At 42.7% G+C, this 27,108-nt stretch overlaps 2 protein-coding genes across 2 annotated transcripts; both read right to left on the bottom strand.

The window, feature by feature from the left end:
• Positions 1-13,819: 13,819 nt before the first annotated feature.
• Positions 13,820-15,791, bottom strand: fam110c (family with sequence similarity 110 member C). The gene has a single exon (XM_024415296.2). The coding sequence runs from the start codon at positions 15,552-15,554 to the stop codon at positions 14,490-14,492; it is 1,065 nt and encodes a 354-aa protein (XP_024271064.1). The 5' UTR covers positions 15,555-15,791; the 3' UTR covers positions 13,820-14,489.
• A 1,738-nt stretch (positions 15,792-17,529) lies between these two features.
• Positions 17,530-18,401, bottom strand: LOC112246767 (putative GPI-anchored protein pfl2). Its single transcript, XM_024378699.2, has 2 exons — positions 18,008-18,401; positions 17,530-17,812 (listed from the first exon to the last, which is right to left on the bottom strand). Exons 1-2 carry the CDS (start codon positions 18,353-18,355, stop codon positions 17,804-17,806), a joined length of 357 nt encoding a protein of 118 aa, XP_024234467.1. The 5' UTR covers positions 18,356-18,401; the 3' UTR covers positions 17,530-17,803.
• Between the last annotated feature and the right edge of the window lie 8,707 nt (positions 18,402-27,108).

Consider the following 27,108-nt stretch of genomic DNA (forward strand, 5'->3'; position numbering starts at 1 on the left):
TCCCAAGAAAGCTAAGGTAACTGAGCTAAACGACTACCGCCCCGTAGCACTCACATCCGTCATCATGAAGTGCTTTGAGAGACTAGTCAAGGACCATATCACCTCCACCCTACCTGACAGCCTAGACCCACTCCAATTTGCTTACCGCCCAAATAGGTCCACAGACGATGCAATCTCAACCACACTGCACACTGCCTAACCCATCTGGACAAGAGGAATACCTATGTGAGAATGCTGTTCATCGACTACAGCTCGGCATTCAACACCATAGTACCCTCCAAGCTCGTCATCAAGCTCGAGACCCTGGTCTCGACCCCGCCCTGTGCAACTGGGTACTGGACTTCCTGACGGGCCGCCCCCAGGTGGTGAGGGTAGGCAACAACATCTCCTCCCCGCTGATCCTCAACACTGGGGCCCCACAAGGGTGCGTTCTGAGCCCTCTCCTGTACTCCCTGTTCACCCACGACTGCGTGGCCACGCACGCCTCCAACTCAATCATCAAGTTTGCGGACGACACAACAGTGGTAGGCTTGATTACCAACAACGACGAGACGGCCTACAGGGAGGAGGTGAGGGCCCTCGGAGTGTGGTGTCAGGAAAATAACCTCACACTCAACGTCAACAAAACTAAGGAGATGATTGTGGACTTCAGGAAACAGCAGAGGGAACACCCCCCATCCACATCGATGGAACAGTAGTGGAGAGGGTAGCAAGTTTTAAGTTCCTCGGCATACACATCACAGACAAACTGAATTGGGCCACTCACACAGACAGCATCGTGAAGAAGGCGCAGCAGCGCCTCTTCAACCTCAGGAGGCTGAAGAAATTCGGCTTGTCACCAAAAGCACTCACAAACTTCTACAGATGCACAATCAAGAGCATCCTGGCGGGCTGTACCACCGCCTGGTATGGCAACTGCACCGCCCTCAACCGTAAGGCTCTCCAGAGGGTAGTGAGGTCTGCACAACGCATCACCGGGGGCAAACTACCTGCCCTCCAGGACACCTACACCACCCGATGCTACAGGAAGGCCATAAAGATCATCAAGGACATCAACCACCCGAGCCACTGCCTGTTCACCCCGCTGTCATCCAGAAGGCGAGGTCAGTACAGGTGCATCAAAGCTGGGACCGAGAGACTAAAAAACAGCTTCTATCTCAAGGCCATCAGACTGTTAAACAGCCACCACTAACATTGAGTGGCTGCTGCCAACACACTGTCAATGACACTGACTCAACTCCAGCCACTTCAATAATGGGAATTGATGGGAAATGATGTAAATATATCACTAGCCACTTTAAACAATGCTACCTTATATAATGTTACTTACCCTACATTATTCATCTCATATGCATACGTAGATACTGTACTCTATATCATCGACTGCATCCTTATGTAATACATGTATCACTAGCCACTTTAACTATGCCACTTGGTTTACATACTCATCTCATATGTATATACTGTACTCGATATCATCTACTGTATCTTGCCTATGCTGCTCTGTACCATCACTCATTCATATATCCTTATGTACATATTCTTTATCCCCTTACACTGTGTATAAGACAGTAGTTTTTTGGAATTGTTAGTTAGATTACTTGTTCGTTATTACTGCATTGTCGGAACTAGAAGCACAAGCATTTCGCTACACTCGCATTAACATCTGCTAACCATGTGTATGTGACAAATAAAATTTGATTTTAGGCCAGGGGTGGTATGCAGAAGATAGCCCTATTTGATTAAAGACCAAGTCCATATTATGGCAAGAACAGCTTAAATAAGCAAAGAGAAATGACAGTCCATCACTACTTTAAGACTATTTTCAAGGACTTTTAAAGTTTCTTCAAGCGGAGTCGCTAAAACCATCAAGCGCTATGATGAAACTGGCTCTCATAAGGACTGCCACAGGAATGGAAGACCCAGAGTTACCTCTGCTGCAGAGGATAAGTTCATTAGAGTTACCAGCCTCAGAAATTGCAGCCTAAATAAATGCTTCACAGAGTTCAAGTAAGAGACACATCTCAACATCAACTGTTCAGAGGAGACATTAGACCGGTGGAAATCTGTCCTTTGGTCTGGTGTCCAAATTGGAGATTTTTGGTTCCAACTGTCATGTCTTTGTGAGACACGGTGTGGGTGAACGGATCATCTCTCCATATGTATTTCCCACCATAAAGCATGGAGGAGGAGGTGTTATGGTGTGGAGGTGCTTTGCTGGTGACAGTGTCAGTGATTGATTTAGAATTCAAGGCACACTTAACCAGCAAGGCTACCACATCATTCTACAGTGATAAGCCATCCCATCTGGTTTGGGCTCAGTGGGACTATCATTTGTTTTTCAACATGACAATGACCCAACACACCTCCAGACAATGTAAGGGCTATTTTACCAAGAATGAAAGTGATGGAGTGCTGCATCAGATGACTTGGCCTCCACAATCACCAACCCCAACCAAATTGAGATGGTTTGGGATGAGTCTTACCGCAGAGTGAAGGAAAAGCAGCCAACAAGTGCTCAGCATATGTGGGAACTCCTTCAAGACTGTTGGAAAAGCAGAAGCTGGTTGAGAGAATGCCAAGTGTGCAAAGCCGTCATCAAGGAAAAGGGTGGCTACTATATTTAGATTTTTTAAAACACCTTTTTGGTTACTTTTTGATTCCATATGTGTTATTTCATAGTTTTAAGGTCTTCACTAGTGTTCTACAATGTAGAAAATTGTAAAAATAAAGAAAAACCTTTGAAGGAGTAGGTGTTCTAAAACTTTTGACCTGTAGTGTACATTCTCCTGTTCTATTGTTTATTTGTAAACATTTTTTTTTTCATTGTCCAGCACATATTGGCATAATCTAGTCAATCTAGTCAATTCACTAAAATTATCCGGTGTATGTGACAATTAAACATAAACAAAAAACAAAAAGACTGATTTAGAAATGTCTTAGGATTTTGGAACTCTGCACTTTAGGTACCTTTAAGGTGAGGATCTTATGAAATAATAATTTACAAAAAAACTATTCTGAGATCTGGGATATGAAAACATCAATGCTCAAATATCTCAGAACTATGCTTTGCGCAGATAGAATCTTACAGTCGAAGGTCTCGAAATGGCAACCTGTGTGCCGAGAGAGACCTTGGATAGACAGTTGCTGTGTTCAAGACAACTGTGAACTCGAAAAGAAACTAGGTCAAATCGTGACGTCAGTGATCTTCAGGTCGTAGACATAGACTGACCAGATGAAAGCTATGGTCACTTTTTAAATCCACTTCAATAAGTGTAGATGAAGGAGAAGAAATATGTTGAAGAAGGATTTTAAACCTTGAGACATGGATCATGTGTGTGCAACTCAATATTAGGAAGGTGTTATTAATGATTTGTTCACTCTGTGTATGTTGCATATTTTAATATTGTATTATCTTAAAAGTGATTTGCTAAGTTAGGATTTTACTATTTGAAAATGATTTATGATTTGTGTTATGATTGTAAATTGCTGTATAATTCAGTCTATGACTGCGAGAAACAAATACATTCTACTACTACTACAGTACTACACTACTCCACTTGGAAGGTATAAGAATCAACCAATAGGAAGCTCTACGCAAAAAACATGTGCAAATTTTAACTCTGAGGTTCTTTGTTGTCTTTAAAGCACCATTGAACGAAGTCATATATCAGATGCCGCAAGAGTTCCAAGTTCCCAGTGGTCTTGAACTCGGCATCCAATTTGGAAAATCGTTGAAGAAATATGAGCTCCAAGTTTCCCACTTGAAAAGTATCAGAATCAACCAATAGGAAGTTCTACGCAAAACAACGTACCCACATTTCAACTCGGCGGTCCCAGGTTTACGAGTTGTCTTGAAGGAACCAATAAACTCAGATTTTCCAACTTGGAAAGTTTCAGACTCAATTGGAAGCTTTATGGGAAAAAAACAAACACAAATTTTAACTTGGCGGTTCTGAGTTGTTTTGAAGCATCAGCTTGTGACCACTGAGGACAGTGACCCATTATGTGGGCTCAGCATCTGTGAAGGGGACACGGGCACGGGACACACAGGACATAGGAGGGTAGGGGGGATGGGGGGGACCTGCGAGATATCACCAAACAATAGCATCATGCACAACACTGCCAAGTGGGACAGTTCGTGTCACTCACTCATCATTGGGCTTTTGTTTCAAATGCATCTTTAACTCTGAGTAACCTACCAACCATTACAACTAGCCAATGTAAGCTATAGGATGAAAATAACAGCTTGACAGCTACAGTGCATTCAGAAAGTATTCAGATCCCTTGACTTTTTCAAAATTTTGTTACATTACAGCCTTATTCTAACATGGATTAAATAGTTTTTATCCTCATCAATCTACACACAATACCCCATAATGACAAAGCAAAAACAGTTTTTTAAAAATATTTAGCAAATTTCAATTTCAACAAAAATGGAAATATGACATTTACATAAGTATTCAGACCCTTTGCTTAGGACTTTGTTGAAGCACATTTAGCAGCGATTACAGCCTTGAGTCTTCTTGGGTATGATGCTACAAGCTTGGAAAACCTGTATTTGGGGAGTTTCTCCTATTCTTCTATGCAGATACTCTCAAGCTCTGACAGGTTAGATGGGGAGCGTCGCTGCACAGCTATTTTCATGTCTCTCCAGAGATGTTCGATCGGGTTCAAGTCCAGGCTCTGGCTGGGCCACTCAAGGACATTCAGAGACTTATCCCAAAGCCACTCCTGTGTTGTCTTGCTGTGTGCTTAGGGTCATTGTCCTGTTGGAAAGTGACCCTTCGCCCCAGTCTGAATTCCTGAGCGCTCTGGAGCAGGTTTTCATTAAGGATGTCTCTGTACTAGTCTCCCAGTCGCTGCCGTTGAAAGAACTTCCCCACATCATGATGCTGCCACCACCATGCTTCATCGTAGGGATGGTGCCAGGTTTCGTCCAGATGTTACGCTTTGCATTCAGGCCAAAGAGTTCAATCTTGGTTTCATCAGACCAGAGAATCTTGTTTCTCATGGTCTGAGAGTCCTTTAGGTGCCTTTTGACAAACTCCAAGCAGGCTGTCATGTGCCTTTTACTGAGGAGTGGCTTCCATCAGGCCACTCTACCATAAAGGCCTGAAATGTTATCCCATCTCCACAGAGGAACTCTGGAAGTCTGTCAGAGTGAGCATTGGGTTCTTGGCCCCCTACCTGACCAAGGCCCTTCTCCCCAGATTGCTCAGTTTGGCTGGGCAGCCAGCCCTAGGAAGAGTCTTGGTGGTTCCAAACCTCCAATTAAGACTGATGGAGGCCACTGTGTTCAATGCTGCTGGCATTTTTTGGTACCCTTCCCCAGATCTGTGCCTTGACACAATCCTGTCTCGGAGCTCTACGGACAATTCTTTCGACCTCATGGCTTGGTTTTTGCTCTGACATGCACTGTCAACTGTGGGACCTTATATAAACAAGTGTGTGCCTTTCCAAATCATGTCCAGTCAATTGAATTTACCACAGGTGGACTCCAATCAAGTTGTAGAAACATCTCAAGGATGATCACTGGGAACAGGATGCACCTTAGTTCAATTTTGAGTCTCATAGCAAAGGGTCCTAATACTTATGTAAATAAGGTATTTCTGTTTTTTATTTTGAATAAATTTGCTAACATTTCTAAAAACCTGTTTTTGCTTTGTCACGATGGGGTATTGTGTGTAAATTGTTGAGAATTTGTTTTATTTAGTCCATTTTAGAATAAGGCTGTAACGTAACAAAAATTGGAAAAAGGGAAGGGGTCTGAATACTTTTCGAATGTTTTTATTTGCCAATAAGTAGTAACCATTGGTGAAGCTATAGTTAAGTAGCTTTAAATTATGTGTTATTTTTTTGTGGACGTGAACATTTTTTGTCAAGTAAATTAAACGATTATGATGTCAAAACATGTGTCAATGTGACGACAGCAAAACGCCACAGTAGATTGCGTCATTGTGCTTAGATGACGTACATCGTCCTAACATTATGAACAGCCAGTTTGCGACTGTCTCGGCAGACTCACTCTCATGTGGGTCTCCAACAGTAGCCTAAGAGTCTGTTTATGTTATCATGCCAGCTCCTTGTCTCTCAATGTCATTCCAAGCATGTTTGGCTCACTTGACAATGACATCATTGGAGTTGACAAGAGCACAAACAGTTCTGGGACCAGGCTGCTCCAATAGTAAGTTGGTGTTTACTTCCCTAAGGTACATTTGGGATTCCGCTACAAAGTTCTACCAGGTAAGTAAAGTGGACAAAAGCTGGTAAGCTTTGGTGAAGAGTGCTGCCAGACATCAGACAGCACTAGGACCCATTGCGAGTGGGAGTTGACTTCTGACATGACACCACAGTACCACCCTATGGCATCGTCTGGAACTGTCTAAGACTCATTCCTGCAGATTTAAGGGGGCTTCGTGCCCCCTTAAAGTGTATTATTCTTCTACTGCACATTTAAATCAATAAATATTTTGATGAACTACATCAACATTGTCTCTTTTTTTTAGGTGTCGGCACATGCACACACAATCTCCGGGCCTTTTTAAATACATAAAAGAATGGCCCTATCTCTCTGTGTGTGTGTGTGTGTGTGTGTGTGTGTGTGTGTGTGTGTGTGTGTGTGTGTGTGTGTGTGTGTGTGTGTGTGTGTGTGTGTGTGTGTGTGTGTGTGTGTGTGCATGGTTACGTGGTTGTGAGAGAGAGAGAGAGAGAGATAGACAGAGAAGCAGATCACAAGCAGGCACCTTGTTGTAAGGGCACTTCCACAGAGTGAGTAACATTCTACATTGGACCGCAAGCATGTCCTGATGCAATTCACATAATATATGTTTGTTTTGTGATCTCGTTTTAGTCAGATTTTCTTAAATCAGATATTACTATGGGATGTATCATGAGAACTAACTTCACGCAGATAAGCAGCTCAAACAGTAGGAAAGACATTGGCCACATATATTGTTTAGGTTTGTTATGGAGAGCAAGACACAGTTCCAATCTGATGCTGCCTCCTAGGGGCTACCTTCAAATGTACATCAAACCACAAATAGGCTGCTACTAGTAGCAATGTGCTGCCTTTGCTCTAAACTGGAGTTAATATATATATATATATATATATTTCACCTTTATTTAACCAGGTAGGCTAGTTGAGAAAAAGTTCTCATTTACAACTGCGACCTGGCCAAGATAAAGCAAAGCAGTGCGACAGAAACAACAACACAGAGTTACACATGGAATAAACAAGAGTGCAGTCAATAACACAATCGGAAAAAAAGAAAGTCTATATATAGTGTGTGCAAATGGCGTGAGGAGGTAAGGTAATAAACAGGCCATAGTAAAGGAGTAATTATAATTTAGTAAATTAACACTGGAGTGATAGATGAGCAGATGATGATGTGCAAGTAGAAATATGGGTGTGCAAAAGAGCAGAAAAGTAAATAAAAACAATATGGGGATGAGGTAGGTAGATTGGGTGGGCCATTTACAGATGGGTTATGTACAACTGCAGCAATCGGTTAGCTGCTCAGATAGCTGATGTTTAAAGTTAGTGAGGGAAATATAAGTCTCCAGCTTCAGCGATTTTTGCAATTCGTTCCAGTCATTGGCAGCAGAGAACTGGAAGGAAAGGCAGCTAAAGCAGGTGTTGGCTTTGGGGATGACCAGTGATATATACCTGCTGGAGCGCGTACTATGGGTGGGTGTTGTTATCGTGACCAGTGAGGTGAGATAAGGCGGGGCTTTACCTAGCATAGACTTATAGATGACCTGGAGCCAGTGGGTCTAGCGACAAATATGTAGCGAGGGCCAGCCGACTAGAGCATACAAGTCGCAGTGGTGGGGGGTGTAAGGGGCTTTGGTGACAAAACGGATGGCACTGTGATAGACTGTATCCAGTTTGCTGAGTAGAGTATTGGAAGCTATTTTGTAAATAACATCGCCAAAGTCGAGGATCGGTAGGATAGTCAGTTTTACGAGGGTATGTTTGACGGCGTGAGTAAAGGAGGCTTTGTTGCGAAATAGGAAGCCGATTATACATTTCATTTTGGATTGGAGATGTTTAATATGAGTTTGGAAGGATAGTTTACAGTCTAGCCAGACACCTAGGTATTTGTAGTTGTCCACATGCTCTAAGTCAGAACCGTCCAGAGTAGTGATGCTAATCGGGCGGGCGGGTGCGGGCAGCGAACGGTTGAAAAGCATGCATTTGGTTTTACTCGTGTTTAAGAGCAGTTGGAGGCCACAGAAGGAGTGTTGTATGGCATTGAAGCTCGTCTGGAGGTTAGTTAACACAGTGTCCAAAGAAGGGCCAGATGTCTACAGAATGGTGTTGTCTGCGTAGAGATGGATCAGGGAATCACCAGCAGCAAGAGCGACATCGTTGATATATACAGAGAAAAGAGTCGGCCCGAGAATTGAACCCTGTGGTACCCCATAGAGACTGCCAGAGGTGCGGACAACAGGCCCTCCGGTTTGAGTGTGTTCCACACTTTACAGAAGTAGTTGGTGAACCAGGCGAGGCAGTCATTTGAGTAACCAAGGCTGTTGAGTCTGCCGTTAAGAATACGTTGATTGACCGAGTCAAAAGCCTTCGCCAGATCGATGAAGACAGATGCACAGTACTGTCTTTTATCGATGGCGGTTATGATATCTTTTAGTACCTTGAGCGTGGCTGAGGTGCACCCGTGACCAGCTCAGAAACCGGTTTGAGCAGCGGAGAAGGTACGGTGGGATTCGAAATGGTCAGTGATCTGTTTATTAACTTGGCTTTCGAAGACTTTAGAAAGGCAGGGCAGGATGGATATAGGTCTATAACAGTTTGGGTCTAGAGTGTCACCCTCTTTGAAGAGGGGGATGACCACGGCAGTTTTCCAATCTTTAGGGATCTCGGACGATACAAAAGAGAGGTTGAACAGACTGGTAATAGGGGTTGCAACAATGCCGACGGATAATTTTAGAAAGAGAGGGTCCAGATTGTCTAGCCCAGCTGATTTGTACGGGTCCAGGTTTTGCAGCTCTTTCAGAACATCTGCTATCTGGATTTGGGTGAAGGAGAAGCGGGCGAGACTTGGGCAAGTAGCTGCAGGGGGTGCGGAGCTGTTGGCTGGGGTTGGGGTAGCCAGGAGGAAAGCATGGCCAGCCGTAGAGAAATGCTTCTTGAAATTCTCGATTATCGTGGATTTATTGGTGGTGACAGTGTTGCCTAGCCTCAGTGCAGTGGGCAGCTGGGAGGAGGTCCTCTTATTCTCCATGGACTTTACAGTGTTCCAAAACTTTTTTGGAGTTAGAGCTACAGGATGCAAATTTCGGTTTGAAAAAGCTAGTCTTTGCTTTTCCTGACTGACTGCGTGTATTGGTTCCTGACTTCCCTGAAAAGTTGCATATCGCAGTGGACTATTCAATGCTAGTGCAGTTCGCCACAGGATGTTTTTGTGCTGGTCAAGGACAGTCAGGTCTGGAGTGAACCAAGGGCTAGATCTGTTCTTAGTCTACATTTTTTGAAAGGGCATGCTTATTTAAGATGGTGAGGAAATTACTTTTAAAGAACGACCAGGCATCCTCGTCTGACGGGATTTGGTCAATATCCTTCCAGGATACCCGGGCCAGGTAGATTAGAAAGGCCTGCTCGCAGAAGTGTTTAAGGAAGCGTTTGACAGTGATGAGGGGTGGTTGTTTGACCGTGGACCCATAGCGGATGCAAGCAATGAGGCAGTGATCGCTGAGATCCTGATTGAAAACAGTATTTTGAAGTTGGTCACGATAATATCTATGAGGGTGCCCATGTTTACGGATTTAGGGTTGTACCTGGTGGGTTCCTTGATCATTTGCGTGAGATTGAGGGCATCTAGCTTAGATTGTAGGACTGCCGGGGTGTTAAGCATATAACAGTTTAGGGCATATAACAGTTTAGGTCACCTAACAGTACAAACTCTGAAGATAGATGGGGGGCAAACAATTCACATATGGTGTCCAGGGCACAGCTGGGAGTTGAGGGGGGTCTATAACAGGCGGCAAAGTGAGAGACTTATTTCTGGAGAGATTCATTTTTAAAATTAGAAGCTCGAACTGTTTGGGCATAGACCTGGATAGTATGACAGAACTTTGCAGGCTATCTCTGGAGTAGATTGCAACTCCTCCCCCTTTGGCAGTTCTTTTGGACGGAAAATGTTGTAGTTAGTTATGGAAAGCTCCAAATTTTTGGTGGCCTTCCTAAACCAGAATTCAGACACAGCAAGGACATCAGGGTTGGCGGAGTGTGATAAAGCATTGAGTAAAATAAACTTAGGGAGGAGGCTTCTGATGTTAACATGCATGAAACGAACGCTTTTTCGGGTTACAGAAGTCAACAAATGAGAGTACCTGGGGACACGCAGGGCCTGGGTTAACCTCCACATCACCCGAGGAACAGAGGAGGAGTAGGATGAGGGTACGGCTAAAGGCTATCAAAACTGGTCGTCTAGTGAGGTTGGGGACAGAGAATAAAATGAGCAGATTTCTGGGCGTGGTAGAATAGATTCAGGGCATAATGTACAGCCAGGGGTATGGTGGGGTGCAGGTACAGTGGAGGGAAGTGGGATTGTTTTTTACAGTAGTGTTGCAGTCCTCTGAATGCTTGGGAGTGTAGAGGCAGGATGATACTTGTCCCTGTGCTGCTGTCAGCCCCTTCTAGGGAACTCTGGAGGAGACATGGGTGTGCCCATAACATAGGTGAGGCTGAAAAGTGTGTACCTGCCTACAACAGACAGGAAACAGCACGTTTGTGAGTGGAGGGGGGGGCGTTAATGATGGCCTGATTAGGACAATTGGCAAATAAACGTGTGTAATAACATCCCACTTGGCACACCACTTTATTTTAAAGTGAAAATGTGTGTCATTTGTGGTTGAGATGTTGATCAATAAGATTTAAACCTTTATTCACTCACTCAAAAAGACTGAAGTTTTTAAAATTCCCAATGTGTTATCACTAGGTTTACAACACAACCAAATATCAACATTTAAAGGCAATGTATCTTATGCTTGAATAGTTTCATCAGAGCCACTGGCCTAATTCTATTCTTTCACTTTTATTTTTGGTTTAGTTGGAGACCGTTAATCCAACATATTATTTGTTAAATTGTTGACAAGTTAATAAGCTGTTTACTGAATTGCAAAAGGGATATTGAATTGTGTTTGGTTGTCAACGCAACCAAATATCAACATAAGAAGAAGATGTATATTATGTGCCACTGACTTAGTCTGACTTTAATTCCAGTTTGTTTACAAAATAATATTTGATAAGTTGGATTCTCCATTTCAACCAAAAATCTAAGTTAAAGAATATGAATAAATCAAATCAAACTTTAACTGCATTTTAAATAAAGTTTGATTGATTTAGTCCTATTCTTTAACTTAGATTTTTGGTTGAAATGGAGATGTGAATCCAACATATTCATTATTAACATGAGGATTACATTTGACATCAATCAAAGCATGAAAACCCTAGGCTTACAGTGCATTCAGAAAGTATTCAAACCTCTTGATCTTTTCCACATTACAGCCTTATTCTAAAATTGATTAAATAAAATGCAATCTTCATCAATCTACACACAATACACCATAATTAAAAAACGAAACAGGTTTTTAGAAATGTTAGCAAATTTATTACAAGAAAACCCCCAGAAATACCTTATTTTACATAAGTATTCAGACTGTTTGCTATGAGACTCGAAATTGAGCTCAGGTGCATCCTGTTTCCATTGATCATCCTTGAGATGTTTTCTACAACCTGATTGGAGTCCACCTGTGGTAAATTCAATTGATTGGACATGATTTGGAAAGGCACACACCTTTCTATATAAGGTCCCACAGTTGACAGTGCATATCAGAGCAAAAACCAAGCCATGAGGTCGAAGGAATTGTCTGTAGAGTTCCGAGACAGGATTTTGTCAATGCACAGATATGTGGAAGGGTACCAAAACATTTCTGCAGCATTGAAGGTCCCCAAGAACACAGTGGCCTTCATCATTCTTAAGTGGAGGACGTTTGGAACCACCAAGACTCTTTCTAGAGTTGGCAGCCTGGCCAAACTGAGCAATAAGGGCAGAAGAGCCTTGGTCAATGAGGTGAGCAAGAACCCGATGGTCACTCTGACAGAGCTCCAGATTTCCTCTGTGGAGATGGGAGGACCTTCGAGAAGGACAACCATCTCTGCAGCACTCTACCAATCCGGCCTTTATGGTGGAGTGGTCTGACGGACGCCACTCCTCAGTAAAAGGCACATGAAAGCCCGTTTGACAACGCAGGAGTGACAAGTCTCTGAATGTCCTTGAGTGGCCCAGCCAGAGATCTTGGGTGTTTCAACAAAGTACAAAGAAAAGGGTAAATGTGATATGTAAATGTGTTATTTTTCATTTGTAATAAATTTGCTAAAATGTCTAACCCTGTTTTTGCTTGGTCATTATGTGTGTGTAGATTGATGAGGAAAAAAACCAATTGATTCCATTTTAGAATAAGGCTGTAACGTAACAAAAATGTGGAAAAAGTCAAGGGGTCGGAATACTTTCCAAATGCACTGTATATGTATTGTTTCTTTTTAGTTGAACCCTGGGGTTCAATTTAAAACAAGAGCTGTTGATGACTTTGCAAATGCTACAGTATATAGGCCTAAATAGTATCATTGATGATATACTGGATGATTTGTAAAGTCTGCTTACACTTCATTTGCTCTGTTAAGCCTTCCCTTTAGAATGACTTTGATAGCTACAGTGAATCTAGTCACTACATTTACATTTTAGTCCTTTAACAGACTAAGTAACTTATCAGAGCAGTTAGGGTTAAGTGCCTTGCTTAAGGGCACATTGACAGTTTTCACCTGGTGTATTGGAACCAGCAACCTTTCAGTTTCTGGCCCAACGTTCTTAACCGATAGGCTACCTGTCGCCCACTTATTAAGAGATCTCTCAATAATCATTCTCACGATAGCACATTGGTAGTAGTGGGTGACAAATATCAAAGATAAGTGGGGCAGGGCTTGGTTAAAACCCTGGAGGGGGGACATAATGGATAGATGTAGATAGCTCAAATCTCCAGTAGGAGGTACTGCTCAGCCTATTGTTTAGTTTTTTGATAGTGGATATAATGTTGAAGATCTGATGTTGTTTCAAATGTACACCTTCAACATTTTAATACAAGGTTTGTCTATGTTAAAAATTGGTTACCATGATGACATAATTCTGTGGTTGAAATTTCACCCTCAAAACAACAGTTAACGTGGATTACTTTTTTTAAATCAAATGTATTTTCCACATGGATTCCACATCACAATACATTGACAAATTACATTGAAACAACGTTGATTCAACCAGCTTGTGCCCAGTGGGATGTGTGTGCTAACAGATGGACATGTGTATAAAGAATGTATAATCCATATACACACAGGAGTGTGTGATTCTGTGTTCTCTCTCCCCCTCACTTTTCTTCCTGTCATGTTACTGCCTGTGAGCTGTAATTACAGGGAGTGAAGAAGGTAGGGTTGAGGGGAGAACAGAGAGGGAAATTGAGACGAGTGCTAGTGACGGAATGTGCAAGAAAAAAAGGAAGAGATATTCAGTTACATTCCATCATTGACCTTTAACCTAATACATTTTCAAATGACCAGGTGCACTCTCTCATGGCTGCTTCATGACTACCTGCCGAGAGACAAGAAACTTTTGTTCCGGTTGCCTCGAGCTCAGACAATGAGATTTATGCCCAGTATTGAGTGACCTGTTTAATGATTCTACAATGTGGCAGTAACTAGATGTGCTTTGGCATTCCAATAGAACTGTTCATGAAATTGTAATCCGGAAGAGGTTAACGGTTTAATTGACATAAGAACACATACTATACAAAGGTCTATTTCCACCAGAAATACAGGTCATGTCTATAAAAAAGAACAGCAATAATAAAACCTAGTCCAAAGATAGACCTCACAGATTGTCTTGGTTGACTATTTGGACTTGTAACATTTGTACTAACACATAAGTGTTCACACACAACCAATAAACGTGTTTTATCAGAGAAGTAGTGATCAGTGAAATCACACACACGTTTGTTTTTACTATCCGTGGTGGGACCAAACAATTGATTCTCCCTAACCCTAATTGTAACCCAAACACCTATGTCTAAAATGGCCTTTTTCCTTGTGGGAACAAGCAACATTTCCTCCACTTATCCGAATTGTCCTTATTTTACTATCCTTGTGAGGACTTCTGTTCCGCACAAGGATAGTAAAACAAACACACACACACACACACAAACATATAACCTATTGTGCAATAGCCAAGAAAACATTGTGTGAAGGCTAGGAATGTCATGTAGTATTTCAGAGGCAGACGCAGTTTAACATTTTAGTGGGTAAGGAATAGCTAAGGTTGTGTTGTAGGACTAGGCTTAAAACAGGCAGCCTATAGGCAGAACCTAATAGAGAGGCCTACACTGCTAAATAAGCCTATATGTAGGCGTTGAATACAGAAATGTCAGTTTAGATCTCGTAATTTCTTCCCAGACTCTTTGGCATTTTTACAGCTGTACAGCCATTTTATAATCCTGGCATTGCGCTCAATGACCGATGTCCCCTGTCGAACAGTTTCATGCATCTCCTCTTCCAGTAATCCTTCGTTACTGTCCTCGCCACTATTCCGTGTGAACCCGTCATCTGACGTCGAGATGCTGACGCTTCGGATTTTATTGACACGTTCATCCGAACATGCGGAAAAGTTCTCTTTGCCCAGGGACTCTATGACTTCGCCATTCAGTCCGCAGTATTTGAAGAAGGCATCAAAGTCGGCAAAGTTTTTGGAATATCTTGAGCTGATGTCAGAGTGAGAACGGCCGACCCCTTTGCGAGTCCTCCTCTGAACTTCCGCTACTCTTTTGTGAGTGGGTCTCTGCATCACACCTGGGGACACTTTTATGTCCGTCCATTCTTCATCTGTGGATAGAGATTGTGTTTCTGGCTGTATGGGTTTCGAATAGCCAGCCTTTGAATCACATTCCTTGGCAAGTCCTTCGGGTGTCGTAAATTTGGTATACATTTCCTCTGCCTCACATTCCTTACCTGATGCCTCAGGTAGTAAACTTGCCTTATCCAGAGAGCTGAGAAACAACCTGCGCCCCAAATTCAGTTTATTTTTCTCACGCGTCGATGCTTTCACAAGTTCACATTTCTGTCGGTACAGTAAAAGTGAGTCTCTTCTTTTGGAGCTCGTCCGATGCACCGTATTTTTGTCCTCCGGCGGCGAAGGCCCTCCTTGCACACTGCTTGTACCCGCAGGCGAATTCCTCCCACTGTTCCTACAGTTCATGTTGGAGCTCCGATTAGACGATCCGTTACTACTAACAGAGGCAGATCCAAAACTAACCACGGGCTCCTGTATCGAGTTGAACACCTGTTGACTTTTGACATACTGTTTTTTACTTGCGGCAAGCATCTCCACTGCGCTCATGCGTCCCGTCTCTTCACTCTCCAGTTCCATCTGTTTCCGAAGGTATTCCGGACCCTTCTCTAGAATTCTAGTGGCATCTACACCTTTGTTAGTCATATTGTTGGTTTTTGCTTTCAAAACACTACCCTAGCAGGCATTCCAAAACTGTATTCAGGATGTAAATGGGTCCCACGTTACCAATCCATGTTCGCGCAGTCCTCAAATGTCCAGAAGCTCGAAGTAAGAACAATTCAATGTTCTACTGTACAAACAAGCTCGTGCCTTGTCCAAGCACGTACTAAAGCGGGAGTGTTCACCTTTCTGCTTAAGCACATTACACAACCCCATCCCGTCTTGCGCAAGACCAGGTTCAACCAAACAAGTGGTATGCAAAGTACACCTGATCATCACCAGAGTTTTTGATATGTACCCCCCAATTTTTAAAAAACTGGTTACAAGTAAATAAGTTATTTTTTGTTGTTGAGTAAACCTAACTACATTTGTTGAAACCAAATTTATGATTAAATGCCAACTGTATTTTATTATTAACAAATCTATATTTCATGTTGCAACCTATTCCTTCAACACTCAACTTGCTTTCCCATTTGGTTAAACCTAACTAACAACATAGATACAAACTAATATTTCATGTTAATACAACCCATTTTTAAAAATATTTTTTAAATGTATTTTTATTTTTAATCCCAGCAGGAGACCTTTTGGTAGGCCTTCATTGTAAATAAGAATTTGTTCTTAACTGACTTGTCTAGTTAAATAACGGTTAATAAATCAAAGTAAAACAAATAAAAGTAGATTTTTCACTTTGGAGTTACCTATCCACATTTCTTTAATTGGGTTGCAAGCAATTAGATACATTTCCTGTAAATAAAGATATTAAATTGGTTCCATAACATGAACTAATTTCACGATTTACCAAATACATTCTCTATAATAGTTCAAATTTGCTGGCTACAATATTGTAACCAAATGGAAACCTTTCCATGGTCTTTCATATCACATGCACTTATACAAATATAATTTGGGATTCAGTGCTGGCAGAGTATAGGTATAAGCTTGATAATATTAAAACATAACACTTTAACTGTAATGACATTCACACACTGAAAGCCACGCCTCCAACTCTTCTAATAGGATGCCTCTGCTTTATTGCCCCCACTGCTACGCAATGCAAATTAGCATGAGGTATTGAAAGCAATTTCACTCTTTCTGTGAAAATGTTATCACCTACATTGCCATTGGATGCAATGAAACCACCCGACTTTATATCCGGCAAATCCCATGCAGCGACATTAGAAGTTCCTGCAGCCATGTTACAAGTTCAAACACTTGAAGGCGTGATGTTCTGTTGTAGGCTATAGATTGACAGGTTTTAAATCCCCCCCATAACATCGTTTTGAACTTCTAACTTGGTAGGAATAATAACCCACTGGGCACAGACCTCAATTCAACGTCTATTCCACGTTGGTTCAACGTAATTTTATTGAATTGATGTGGACACAACGTTGATTCAACCAGTGTGTGCCAAGTGGGAAGGAAGGGAGCGGTTTGTGACACACAAGAGCAACCGCGGGGTAACGCTCAATCTGATTGAATCAAGACCCTAATTTTAGAAAGATTAAAAGGAAACTGGAAACTAGTGACGCGTTGCCACTGATCAAAAACCAATCAGCAGACTGGGCTGTTTTTGCAGATGGGGTGTAGGCCAGGTTGGCAGCAGACTGGGCTGGCCAGGTACAGACTGGGCTGTGGGGGAAGTAGGCCAGGTACTGGTGGCCAGACTGGGCTGTGGGGGTACTGGACTGGGCAGGCCAGGACTGGTGGCAGCAGACTGGGCTGTGGGGGAAGTAGGCCAGGTACTGGTGGGCAGACTGGGCTGTGGGGGTAGGCCAGGTACTGGTGGCAGCAGACTGGGCTGTGGGGGGCCAACTGGTGGCAGGCCAGGTACTGGTGGCAGCAGACTGGGTACTGGTGGCAGCAGACTGGGCTGTGGGGAAGTAGGCCAGGTGGCAGCAGACTGGTGGTACTGGTGGCGCAGACTGGGCTGTAGGCCAGGTACTGGGGGCAGAGTAGGCCAGGTACTGGTGGCAGCAGACTGGGCTGTGGGGGAAGTAGGCCAGGTACTGGTGGCAGCAGACTTGGCACTGGAGGAAGCAGGTTGGACTGCAGTGGGAGCAGCCTGGGTGGGGATTGCAGCTGAGAAGTCGGCAGTAGTGGTGGTGAAGTCATCCAGAAGACTACCAACTGTGGGGTCCATTGCATAGTACTCAAAATCAGTCTCCTCCGAGTCAGGGTCCATGTCCTGCATGGCCTTCTCAGTCTGCCTGAGCAGATAGTCCATACACCAATTAGCTCTCCTGAAAATGAAAAAGACAACAGAATGCAAAACGAGACAAAAATAAATGAATATGATTACAATATCTTCATCAAAACACTGACACATAGTTTTGTTTCTGCCATGTTTTAATGGATGTAATGCTATTCGTTAAGAAATGACAGTGTGTTATGTACTGAGGTTCCTCTTCAAGGCTATAGCAGAAGAGAGCACTTACAGAAGCTCTACCAGAGCTGGCGGTGCCCTGAGAGACAGCAGAGACAGTGGTGGTCTTCACAAAGGCTGTAGCAGAGGGGGTCTGGGAGAAAGGTGAGGTGGTCTTCACAAAGGCTGTAACAGAGGGGGTCTGGGAGAAAGGTGAGGTGGTCTTCACAAAGGCTGTAACAGAGGAGGTCTGGGAGAAAGATGAGGTGGTCTTCACAAAGGCTGTAACAGAGGAGGTCTGGGAGAAAGGTGAGGTGGTCTTCACAAAGGCTGTAACAGAGGAGGTCTGGGAGAAAGGTGAGGTGGTCTTCATAGAGGCTGTAGCAGAGGGGGTCTGGGAGAAAGGTGAGGTGGTCTTCATAGAGGCCCGTAAGCAGGGCTGGAGAGGGGCCGGTAGAAAGTGCAAATGGCTGATTATTATATAACCTAATATAAAAATGAGTAAACAGTATTAAAAACAAATATATAGTTAATCAAAAAAGCTATTTTTATTTAACTAGGCAAGTCAGTTAAGAACAAATTCTTATTTTCAATGACAGCCTAGGAACAGTGGGTTAACTGCCTTGTTCAGGGGAAGAACAGCAGATTTTTATCTTGTCAGCTCGGGGATTTGATCTTGCAACCATTTCAGTTACTAGTCCAATGCTCTAACCACTAGGCTACCTGCCGCCCCCTATTGACAGGTTAAGCTATATAACATTTACACGAACAGGCTTTCTAGGCACATCGTGCTGAAATGATGAAGGAAATACAGAAGAATATTGATATGAATACCGACAATTTTCTTTCTCCATCATGTTTTGATTGATGTACAGTGCCTTCGGAAAGTATTCAGACCCCTTGTCTTTTCCCACAATTTATTACGTTAAAGCCTTACCCTAAAATAGGCTAAAAAAAACAACTTTTTCCTCAGCAATCTACAATACCCCACAATGACAAAGTGAAAACAGGTTTATAGATTTTTTTTTGCAAATGTATAAACAATAAAACAGAAATACCTTATTTACATAAGTATTCAGACCCTTTGCTATGAGACTCGAAATTGAGCTCAGGTGCTTCCTGTTTCCATTGATCATCCTTGAGATGTTTCTACAACCTGATTGGAGTCCACATATGATAAATGCAATTGGACGTGATTTGGAAAGGCAGACACCTGTCTATATAAGGTCCCACAGTTGACAGTGCATGTCAGCGCAAAAACCAAGCCATGAGGCCGAAGGAACTGTCCGTAGAGCTCATAACAGGATTGTGTTGAGGCACAGATATGGGGAAGGGTACCAAAACATTTCTGCAGCATTGAAGGTCACAAAGAACACAGTGACCACCATCATTCTTAAATGGAAGAAGCTTAGAACCACCAAGACTCTTCCTAGAGCTGGCCGCCCGGCCTAACTGAGCAATCGGGGGAGAAGGGCCTTGGTCAGGGAAGTAACCAAGAACCTGATAATCACTCTGACAGTGCTCTAGAGTTCCTCTGTGGAGCTGGACAACCTTCACTGCAGCACTCCACCAATCAGGCCTTAAACGTAGAGTGGCAAGATAGAAGCCACTCCTCAGTAAAAGGCACATGATAGCCCGCTTGGAGTTTGTTGAAAGGCAACCAAGATTGAACTCTTCGGCCTGAATGCCAAGCGTCACATCTGGAGGAAACCTGGCACTATCCCTACGGTGAAGCATGGTGGTGGTAGCATCATGCTGTGGGGATGTGTTTCAGCGGCAGGGACTGGGAGACTAGTCAGGATCGATGCAAAGATGAACGGATCAAAGTACAGAGAGATCCTTGATGAAAACCTACTCCAGAGCACTCAGGACTTCACACTGGGCCAAAGGTTCACTTTCCAACAGGAAACCCTAAGCACATAGCCAAGACAACTCAGGAGTGGCTTCGGGACACGTCTCTGAATGTCCTTGAATGACCCAGCCAGAGCTTGGACTTGAACTCGATTGAACATCTCTGGAGAGACCTGAAAATAGCTGTGCAGCGACACTACCCATCCAACCTGACAGTGTCACACCCTGATCTGTTTCACCTGTCTTCTGATTGTCTCCACTCCCTCCAGGTGTCGTTGATTATCCCTGGTGTATTGTATCCCCGTTTCTCCTGTCTCTCTGTGCCAGTTCGTCTGGTTTGTTTTTCAAGTCAACCAGCGTTTTTCCCGTACTCCTGCTTCTATTCTCTTTTGGTAGTCTTCCCGGTTTTGACACTTGCCTGTTTTCTGGACCCGCCTGCCTGACCATTCTGCCTGCCCTGACCTTGAGCCTGCCTGCCACTCTGTACCTCTTGGACTGGTTTTGACCTTTTGCCTGTCCACGACCATTCTCTTGCCTACCCCTTTTGGATTGTTTAATAAATATCAAGACTCAAACCATCTGCCTCTCGTGTCTGCATCTGGGTCTCGCCTTGTGCCCTTATAGAAAGAGCTTGAGAGGATCTGCAGAGCAGAATGGGAGAAAGTCCTCAAATGCAGGTGTGCCAAGCTTGTAGCGTCATACCCAAAAAGACTCGAGGCTGTAATTGCTGCCAAAGGTGCTTCAACAAAGTACTGAGTAAAGGGTCTGAAAACTTATGTAATTGTAATATTTCCATCCGTAAATTAGCAAATATGTAACGGTTTTCTTCCTCTTCTGAGGGAGAGTGGGAAGGATCGGACCAATATGCAGCGTGGTAAGTGTTCGTCATTTTATTAAACTGAACTGAACACTACAATACAAAGTCAACTAAAAGAACAACCGAAACAGTTCCTTCTGGTAACTAATACAAAGACAGAAAACAACTACCCACAACCCATAGTGAGAAAACAGGCTGCCTAAGTATGGTTCTCAATCAGAGACAACGATTGACAGCTGCCTCTAATTGGGAACCATACCAGGCCAAAACCAGAAATACAAAACATAGAACAAAAACATAGAATGCCCACCCCAACTCACACCCTGACCAAACTAAAATAGAGACATAAAAAAGGAACTAAGGTCAGGACGTGACAAATTATTTCTAAAAAACTGTTTTGCTTTGTCATTCTGGGTTATTGTGTGTAGATTGATGAGGGAAAAAAATATGTTTAATACATTTTAGAATAAGACTAACGTAACAAAGTGAGAAAAAGACAAGGTGTCTGAATACATTCTGAAGGCACTGTAAGTTCTAGGTATTAGTTCTAAAATGACAACAGTGCAAGATATAGTAGGCACAATATCAGAATCACAGAGGCCAGAGTATGGGTTAAGGCACTCACAGAGTTTGTAGACAACTCTACCAATTGTGCGGCACCCTACGGGACTCCCAATCACAGCCGGTTGTGATAAAGCCAGGGATTGAACCCGGGCTTGTAGTGACACCTTTAGCACTATAATGCAGTGTCTTAGACTGCTGCACCACTTGGGAGGCCACAAACCAAGCTTTTGACAAGTTAGCCTGCATTTAATTTACCCGAGCAGGCTTCCTTGCCAAGTTAAGGTTTGTTCTTGCTGCAGTCACATGAGAGCCCCCAAAACTTTGCCTTTTGAACTGCAAAATATATATTTTTAAAACTCATAGTCACAATGAACAGAGGTAACCAAGTCCCCTGTCAAAATGATTCTCGGAATCGGTGTTCTATCATTGCGGCAGAGCCACTGTAGTTGAGGAAAATGTTGTGACAAAGTTTATATTTACCAATGACAACAAGTTGAATGCAGTCCTCAATGGAGTAGTCTGAACAGCAGACCCAGAAGCAGGCGCTGGCAGAACTGTGGGTGCTGGCCCAGCAGGTCCCCTGGTAGAGTCGTGCTTCAAATATAGGGGTGGGGGAATACAAAGACAACAAACACTACAGTATGGTATCTAATTTCAGTAAATCAGAAAAGAGAATACATGTTGTTTAAGCTTCTCCCCTAGCAGAGTTGTCCACGAACCTGCATTGTACAATTCTCTATCTGTAACAGTACATAAGGAAGCCTGAGTTAGGAAGTCCCCTGCTGGTGACTGCACCATCTCCCAGCCCACTCAAACAGCTCATCCCCAACACCTGAAATCGGAAGTCAAGGGCTGATGAACGCTAGCGCTCTCTGGAACTTTCCTCAACCTGTTGTTATTGGTTGACAAGATCACAGCTTGGGACTTTGACACAGTGTATAGTCTCTTTGTTACAGTATGCAATGACAATTTGATGGCCAAATATTATAATAACGTTTCTGTTTACCAGTAGTAAAGGCCTACATTTAATGACAGGTATTTCTATTGCAGTAATACAGTATGTTTTCCAGATGAACACAACGTTCATGTCATATGCCTATGCATGTTTTCCCATTATCTTGTGTCATAATACATACTGAGACTCTAAAGGAGTTGCCACTGTAGCATTTGATTGATTGATACCAGCGTGCATTTGTCTCCCTTGATACAAGAAATAAAACATAATTAGCCAATCAGTTGTCCCTGGGTTGCAGCAGAACGCCCCCCAAGGGAGGTCAGTTTGGAATTGACTGCATACCAATCAAATCACTTCCTTTGCAAAATGTCATTTCCAGAAAAGCGTATCTGTTTCTGGTCTGCTTGTGTTGATGTCCTGCAGTAGCTAGCTTGTGTTGATGTCCTGCAGTAGCTAGCTTGCTAAATCAGCCCTTTCCTAAGCCATGGATGGAGATGGGGATTTGGACTTAATTCTCTGTACAGGCCAATGATTATGATGCCGATTCTGATCTGAACCATAAATGAATATGTTATGCCACTGGCCTGAGACGATTGAAGTTCAATATGTAGCTAGCTAGCTTAGCTGGTTCATTGTTGCCAATGCGAGGAAGTCAGGCTAGCAAGCATTTTAGCTAGGTAGCTTATGACAACAAAAACTAAAAGTGTACTGTATGACAGAGCCATAGATCGTTTTGACAACATGAAAGAGAGGAGGATGGCATTGGAGTTCAACTAGTCTACAAGTAGGGCGAGTCAAAATGTGTATTTTTTACGCATGATTTAACTGTTGGTATGAAATATTTGCTTTGTGGACTTCAAGGGGCCAGATGTTGCTTTGCGGTTTTGTGATGAAACAGACATATGTGTAGTTGAATTTATTCCGCCACTGTGTGACTGTTGTCTTTTTGTTGTCTCTGCCTTATTGTATATCACGGTGGCGTATGAACGAATGCGTTATAGGGCAAACAATGCAATTATCACAACATAGGTTGTAATATGGCTTTTTTACTGCCTTGACTTCCCTAGTGATTTTACCCATGCACCACTACTGAGTACTGTACAACAATAGTGCATAGTTCTGACTGGTCATCTATAGGTCATATCTCTTCCCATCCCTTCTAGAGGTCAAAACCTCACCATGATACGATGGGAACGTTGTTGAGGTCAAAACAAACGAGTCCAGGAGGGAGCCACCAAAACAGACTGACTAACCCCCTGATGAATTTCAGCACTCCCTTGTTAGACAAGATGGAGTTCTTCTTTCTGGCTCTCTTTCTCTGGGCGTTGACCCATTCCAGTGAACGTCTGTTTGATGCCAGTAAACCTTCATGCACTCCCTATGGAGATCTGGAAACTCTCTGTGTGTATGTGTGTGTGTTTGTAGTGTGTGTTTCTTTGTCTGTATTTGTGTGTTTGCGTTTATAATCCTATTCACGCCAGAACCTGCCTGTAAAATGTAATAAAAACTGAACACGATTCACTCATTTTGTAATGTGCAGTAAGTATTTCCAGGAATCACTGTTACTTTCTGATTTCCCTGCTTGTTTAACCTCTGACCTATGTGGGTACACAAACAGGCCTAGTGAAGCACTGTACCCTGAGTGATAAATCCTGCTTTCACCCTCTAAATGTAATGTCTGGACATTTAAAAGGAAATTGGCATTTACATCCACTATTACATCCATTATGTTAGGAGACAAAAACTCTTTCACCCTCCTGTAATTGAAAACATGGATTCAATCAATTTAACCACAAACATGTGTATGTGTGAGTCAAGCTGGAGATATAGGCTGTCAGACTTGAATTAACAGTCAAAACAGTAGATGGCAGCATGTTCATGGTTTGCATAGTTTGAAAACCATTAATGTGTTGTTGCATTATGATTAGTTGAAAGACATTATCTGATGTTGGCCAGGATGTAATGTTTGTTTGCTGTTCACCTGACGGAATACCTTCCCAAGAGCAACATTAGGGAGGACACATATTTTTCCTATTTTCTTTCAATAATAAACTGCTTACAACACATTACTGTATATTTTGCATTAGGTCATTGTTGTAACAGCCTGTTACAAAATTGCTGCCTGCTCAGTTTGCACACAGGGTCATTGAGAGGAATCAATCAAAAAATGTAAAGGTGTTATTTCATTCAACTCATTCAATTAGAGAAACTGAATGTAAAATAATTGTTTTCTCAAAAAGTCTATTGACTTGTACTACATGTTCTAGCTAGCAGTTGATTGGTTACAATTACAGTCACCCTTTCACTTGATTGGCTGTCTTGGCTTGTAGAGCCTCACTCTCACTCACTATTCATTGGAGGTTTTTGGTGTTCCTCTGTACTGTGTCCTCACTTTCCCCGTGAATAATGACCTTGTCCTGAAGAAATCCCCAAGAACATGTAGTCCTTGGCGAGGACAATGTACAGCAATGAGAAGTGTGTGATTTCTCACAGGGGCCTCCTCATAACAAGGCTTTAATCTATTACTCTTTGAATGTTGTTTTAGTAGTTAACCATCAAATTAAATGGCCAGAGACTCCATAGAGTATGACACAAACATGCTTATAGATGCTCGCACACACACACACACCATCTAGAGGATTACAGAGTTAGAATCCAGTGATGACTGTGAATAAAATAATAACATCCACTTTCATTTATAATAATTTAAAAAAAGATAATGTTGTTTCTTGGCTTTGTGTTGACAGCCAGATGGTTCTATATTCTCCTGGCTTCTCTTTTTGATATAAAATGTATTCTTCAATAGAGACATTGTGATATGTAGCATATGTAATTTTTCGGTTTTTACTGTCATTTAAATATTTGAACACTTTGTATGTAATGTTATCGCCCTACTGAATAAGCCCATGGATCCACATCAAAGCTCCCAATTTACTGCAATGAGATTTCACAGAAAACTCAGCTGCACAGTTATTTTGGTTGGTAATTACTGTAGTATTCAACCTATTTATGTTTGCAAAACTAAATTAAATGTCTCACTTTCTCTCCCAACATAATTTAACAGGGTTGGTTCTAGACCAATCGCAAAGCCACAAACCGCCTCAATTTCCAGACAACCTGTGGAGAAAAACAAAGCTTTAGTGAGTGAAAACTGTTCATAATCTACTGTAATTTAACAATGTCCTCTAAAACATAAAAAAATACTGGAAATCTAGAGGATAAGATGAGAGGTTAGCCACTCTGCTAACACTGGCGGAGCCAAGCACATTCCACATGAGCGCGTGCCATTGGAGTGAAGATGCCCAGAAAGGGATATTGAGCGTGTTGCAGGGAGGCAGCTCAGACCACAGCATCATCCTCCTTGCCAATCTAAAAACTGGTAATAAGACCACCCTATAATAATGGGCTCTATGTAGTTAAACTTGCCTCCTCACACAGATGTGCTGTCAGTAGAAATGATAACCAATCAATCAAACGCATCCTTCCCCCCATAAGATTTTTGTTAGGCTTGGTATGTCAACCGTTTATCATGCCACGAGGAGACATAAGCCTATAGATTTACATGTGGTTCACATGATAGAGGATCTTGGCCACAATAGGGGGGCATTTGGAACTCAAAAGAAAATTGAAAAGTGTTTTATTCAGGCTTTTGGGGATTCATCTCTTTGGAAATTACTATTTTTGTTGCACAACAGCCACAAAAGTTCAGTACGTGGCAATATTTCCCTGACGATCCTTCCTGTTAATACATTTGACAAATCTCAAAAGAAAGGCCTAATGAAAAAACAAGATCCCATGCATCACTCATTGGCACTGTCGTAGGCCAATAGATATATACAGAAAATGCTTTTAGGGGTGGATGAAACATATGAGGGATGTGTTGCACTGTGAGCGTATCCTAAATAAATAAAGAGAATTGAACATCATATCTGATGGTCCCACTTTGTTGGGTGACCTGCGCCAAAGTACAGACACAGTCTGCTGAACCCTAAGCAGATCCTTGGCTCAGATGTGTCTTAAATGTGAAATCCAGATGTGACAAGTATCTATTCAAACCGATTATACGCCCGTCCACCTTTCCCTTTAACACGCTCTCTCTCTTCCTCTCTTTCCGTCTCTCTCTCATTCACTCCCTCCATTCTGGATCTCATAATGGTTCGGGGACAGGGGTCCAAAGAATTCAACAGATTCAGACACACAACCTCATTAGTGTGTTATATTGGTGAAAGGAAAATGGGTGGCACACTGAAAGATGACCCCGGCACACACCCTGGGCCAACCACCACTCCCCCTCCATACGGCCTGTCAGCATGGGAGCCCACTATAATAGCAGTCTTGGCACCCGCCATAGACTGGCTCACATTGTAGTCTCTGATTCATGAAATAGAGATTTCTGAGGTCTGTTTGTGATTATGAGCAAGAATAGCTTAATGGTGAGAGAGAGAGAGGGAGAGATGAGAAATAGAGGCAAGACAGATATATAATGTACAAAGAGACAGGGGTAGATAGAAAGAGACAGGGGTAGATAGACAAGGGTAGATAGAAAGAGACAGGGGTAGAGAGACAGGGGTAGATAGACAAGGGTAGATAGAAAGAGACAGGGGTAGATAGACAAGGGTAGATAGAAAGAGACAGGGGTAGATAGAAAATGACATGGGTAGATAGAAAGAGACAGGGGTAGAGAGAAAGAGACAGGGGTAGAGAGAAAGAGACAGGGGTAGAGAGAAAGAGACAGGGGTAGATAGAAAGAGATAGGGGTATAGAGAAAGAGATAGGGGTAGAGAGAAAGAGACAGGGGTAGAGAGAAAGAGACAGGGGTAGATAGACAAGGGTAGATAGAAAGAGACAGGGGTAGAGAGAAAGAGACATGGGTAGATAGAAAGAGACAGGGGTAGATAGAAAGAGACAGGGGTAGATAGACAAGGGTAGATAGAAAGAGACAGGGGTAGAAAGACACAAGGGTAGAGAGAAAGAGACAGGGGTAGAG

This window comes from Oncorhynchus tshawytscha, linkage group LG18, assembly GCF_018296145.1.
Source record: "Oncorhynchus tshawytscha isolate Ot180627B linkage group LG18, Otsh_v2.0, whole genome shotgun sequence".
Classification (NCBI taxonomy): domain Eukaryota; kingdom Metazoa; phylum Chordata; class Actinopteri; order Salmoniformes; family Salmonidae; genus Oncorhynchus; species Oncorhynchus tshawytscha.

Bases quoted from the DNA above. Each gene is read 5' to 3' on its own strand.
- LOC112246767 (XM_024378699.2), bottom strand. From the start codon at position 18,355: ATGAAGACCACCTCACCTTTCTCCCAGACCCCCTCTGCTACAGCCTCT.
- fam110c (XM_024415296.2), bottom strand. From the start codon at position 15,554: ATGACTAACAAAGGTGTAGATGCCACTAGAATTCTAGAGAAGGGTCCG.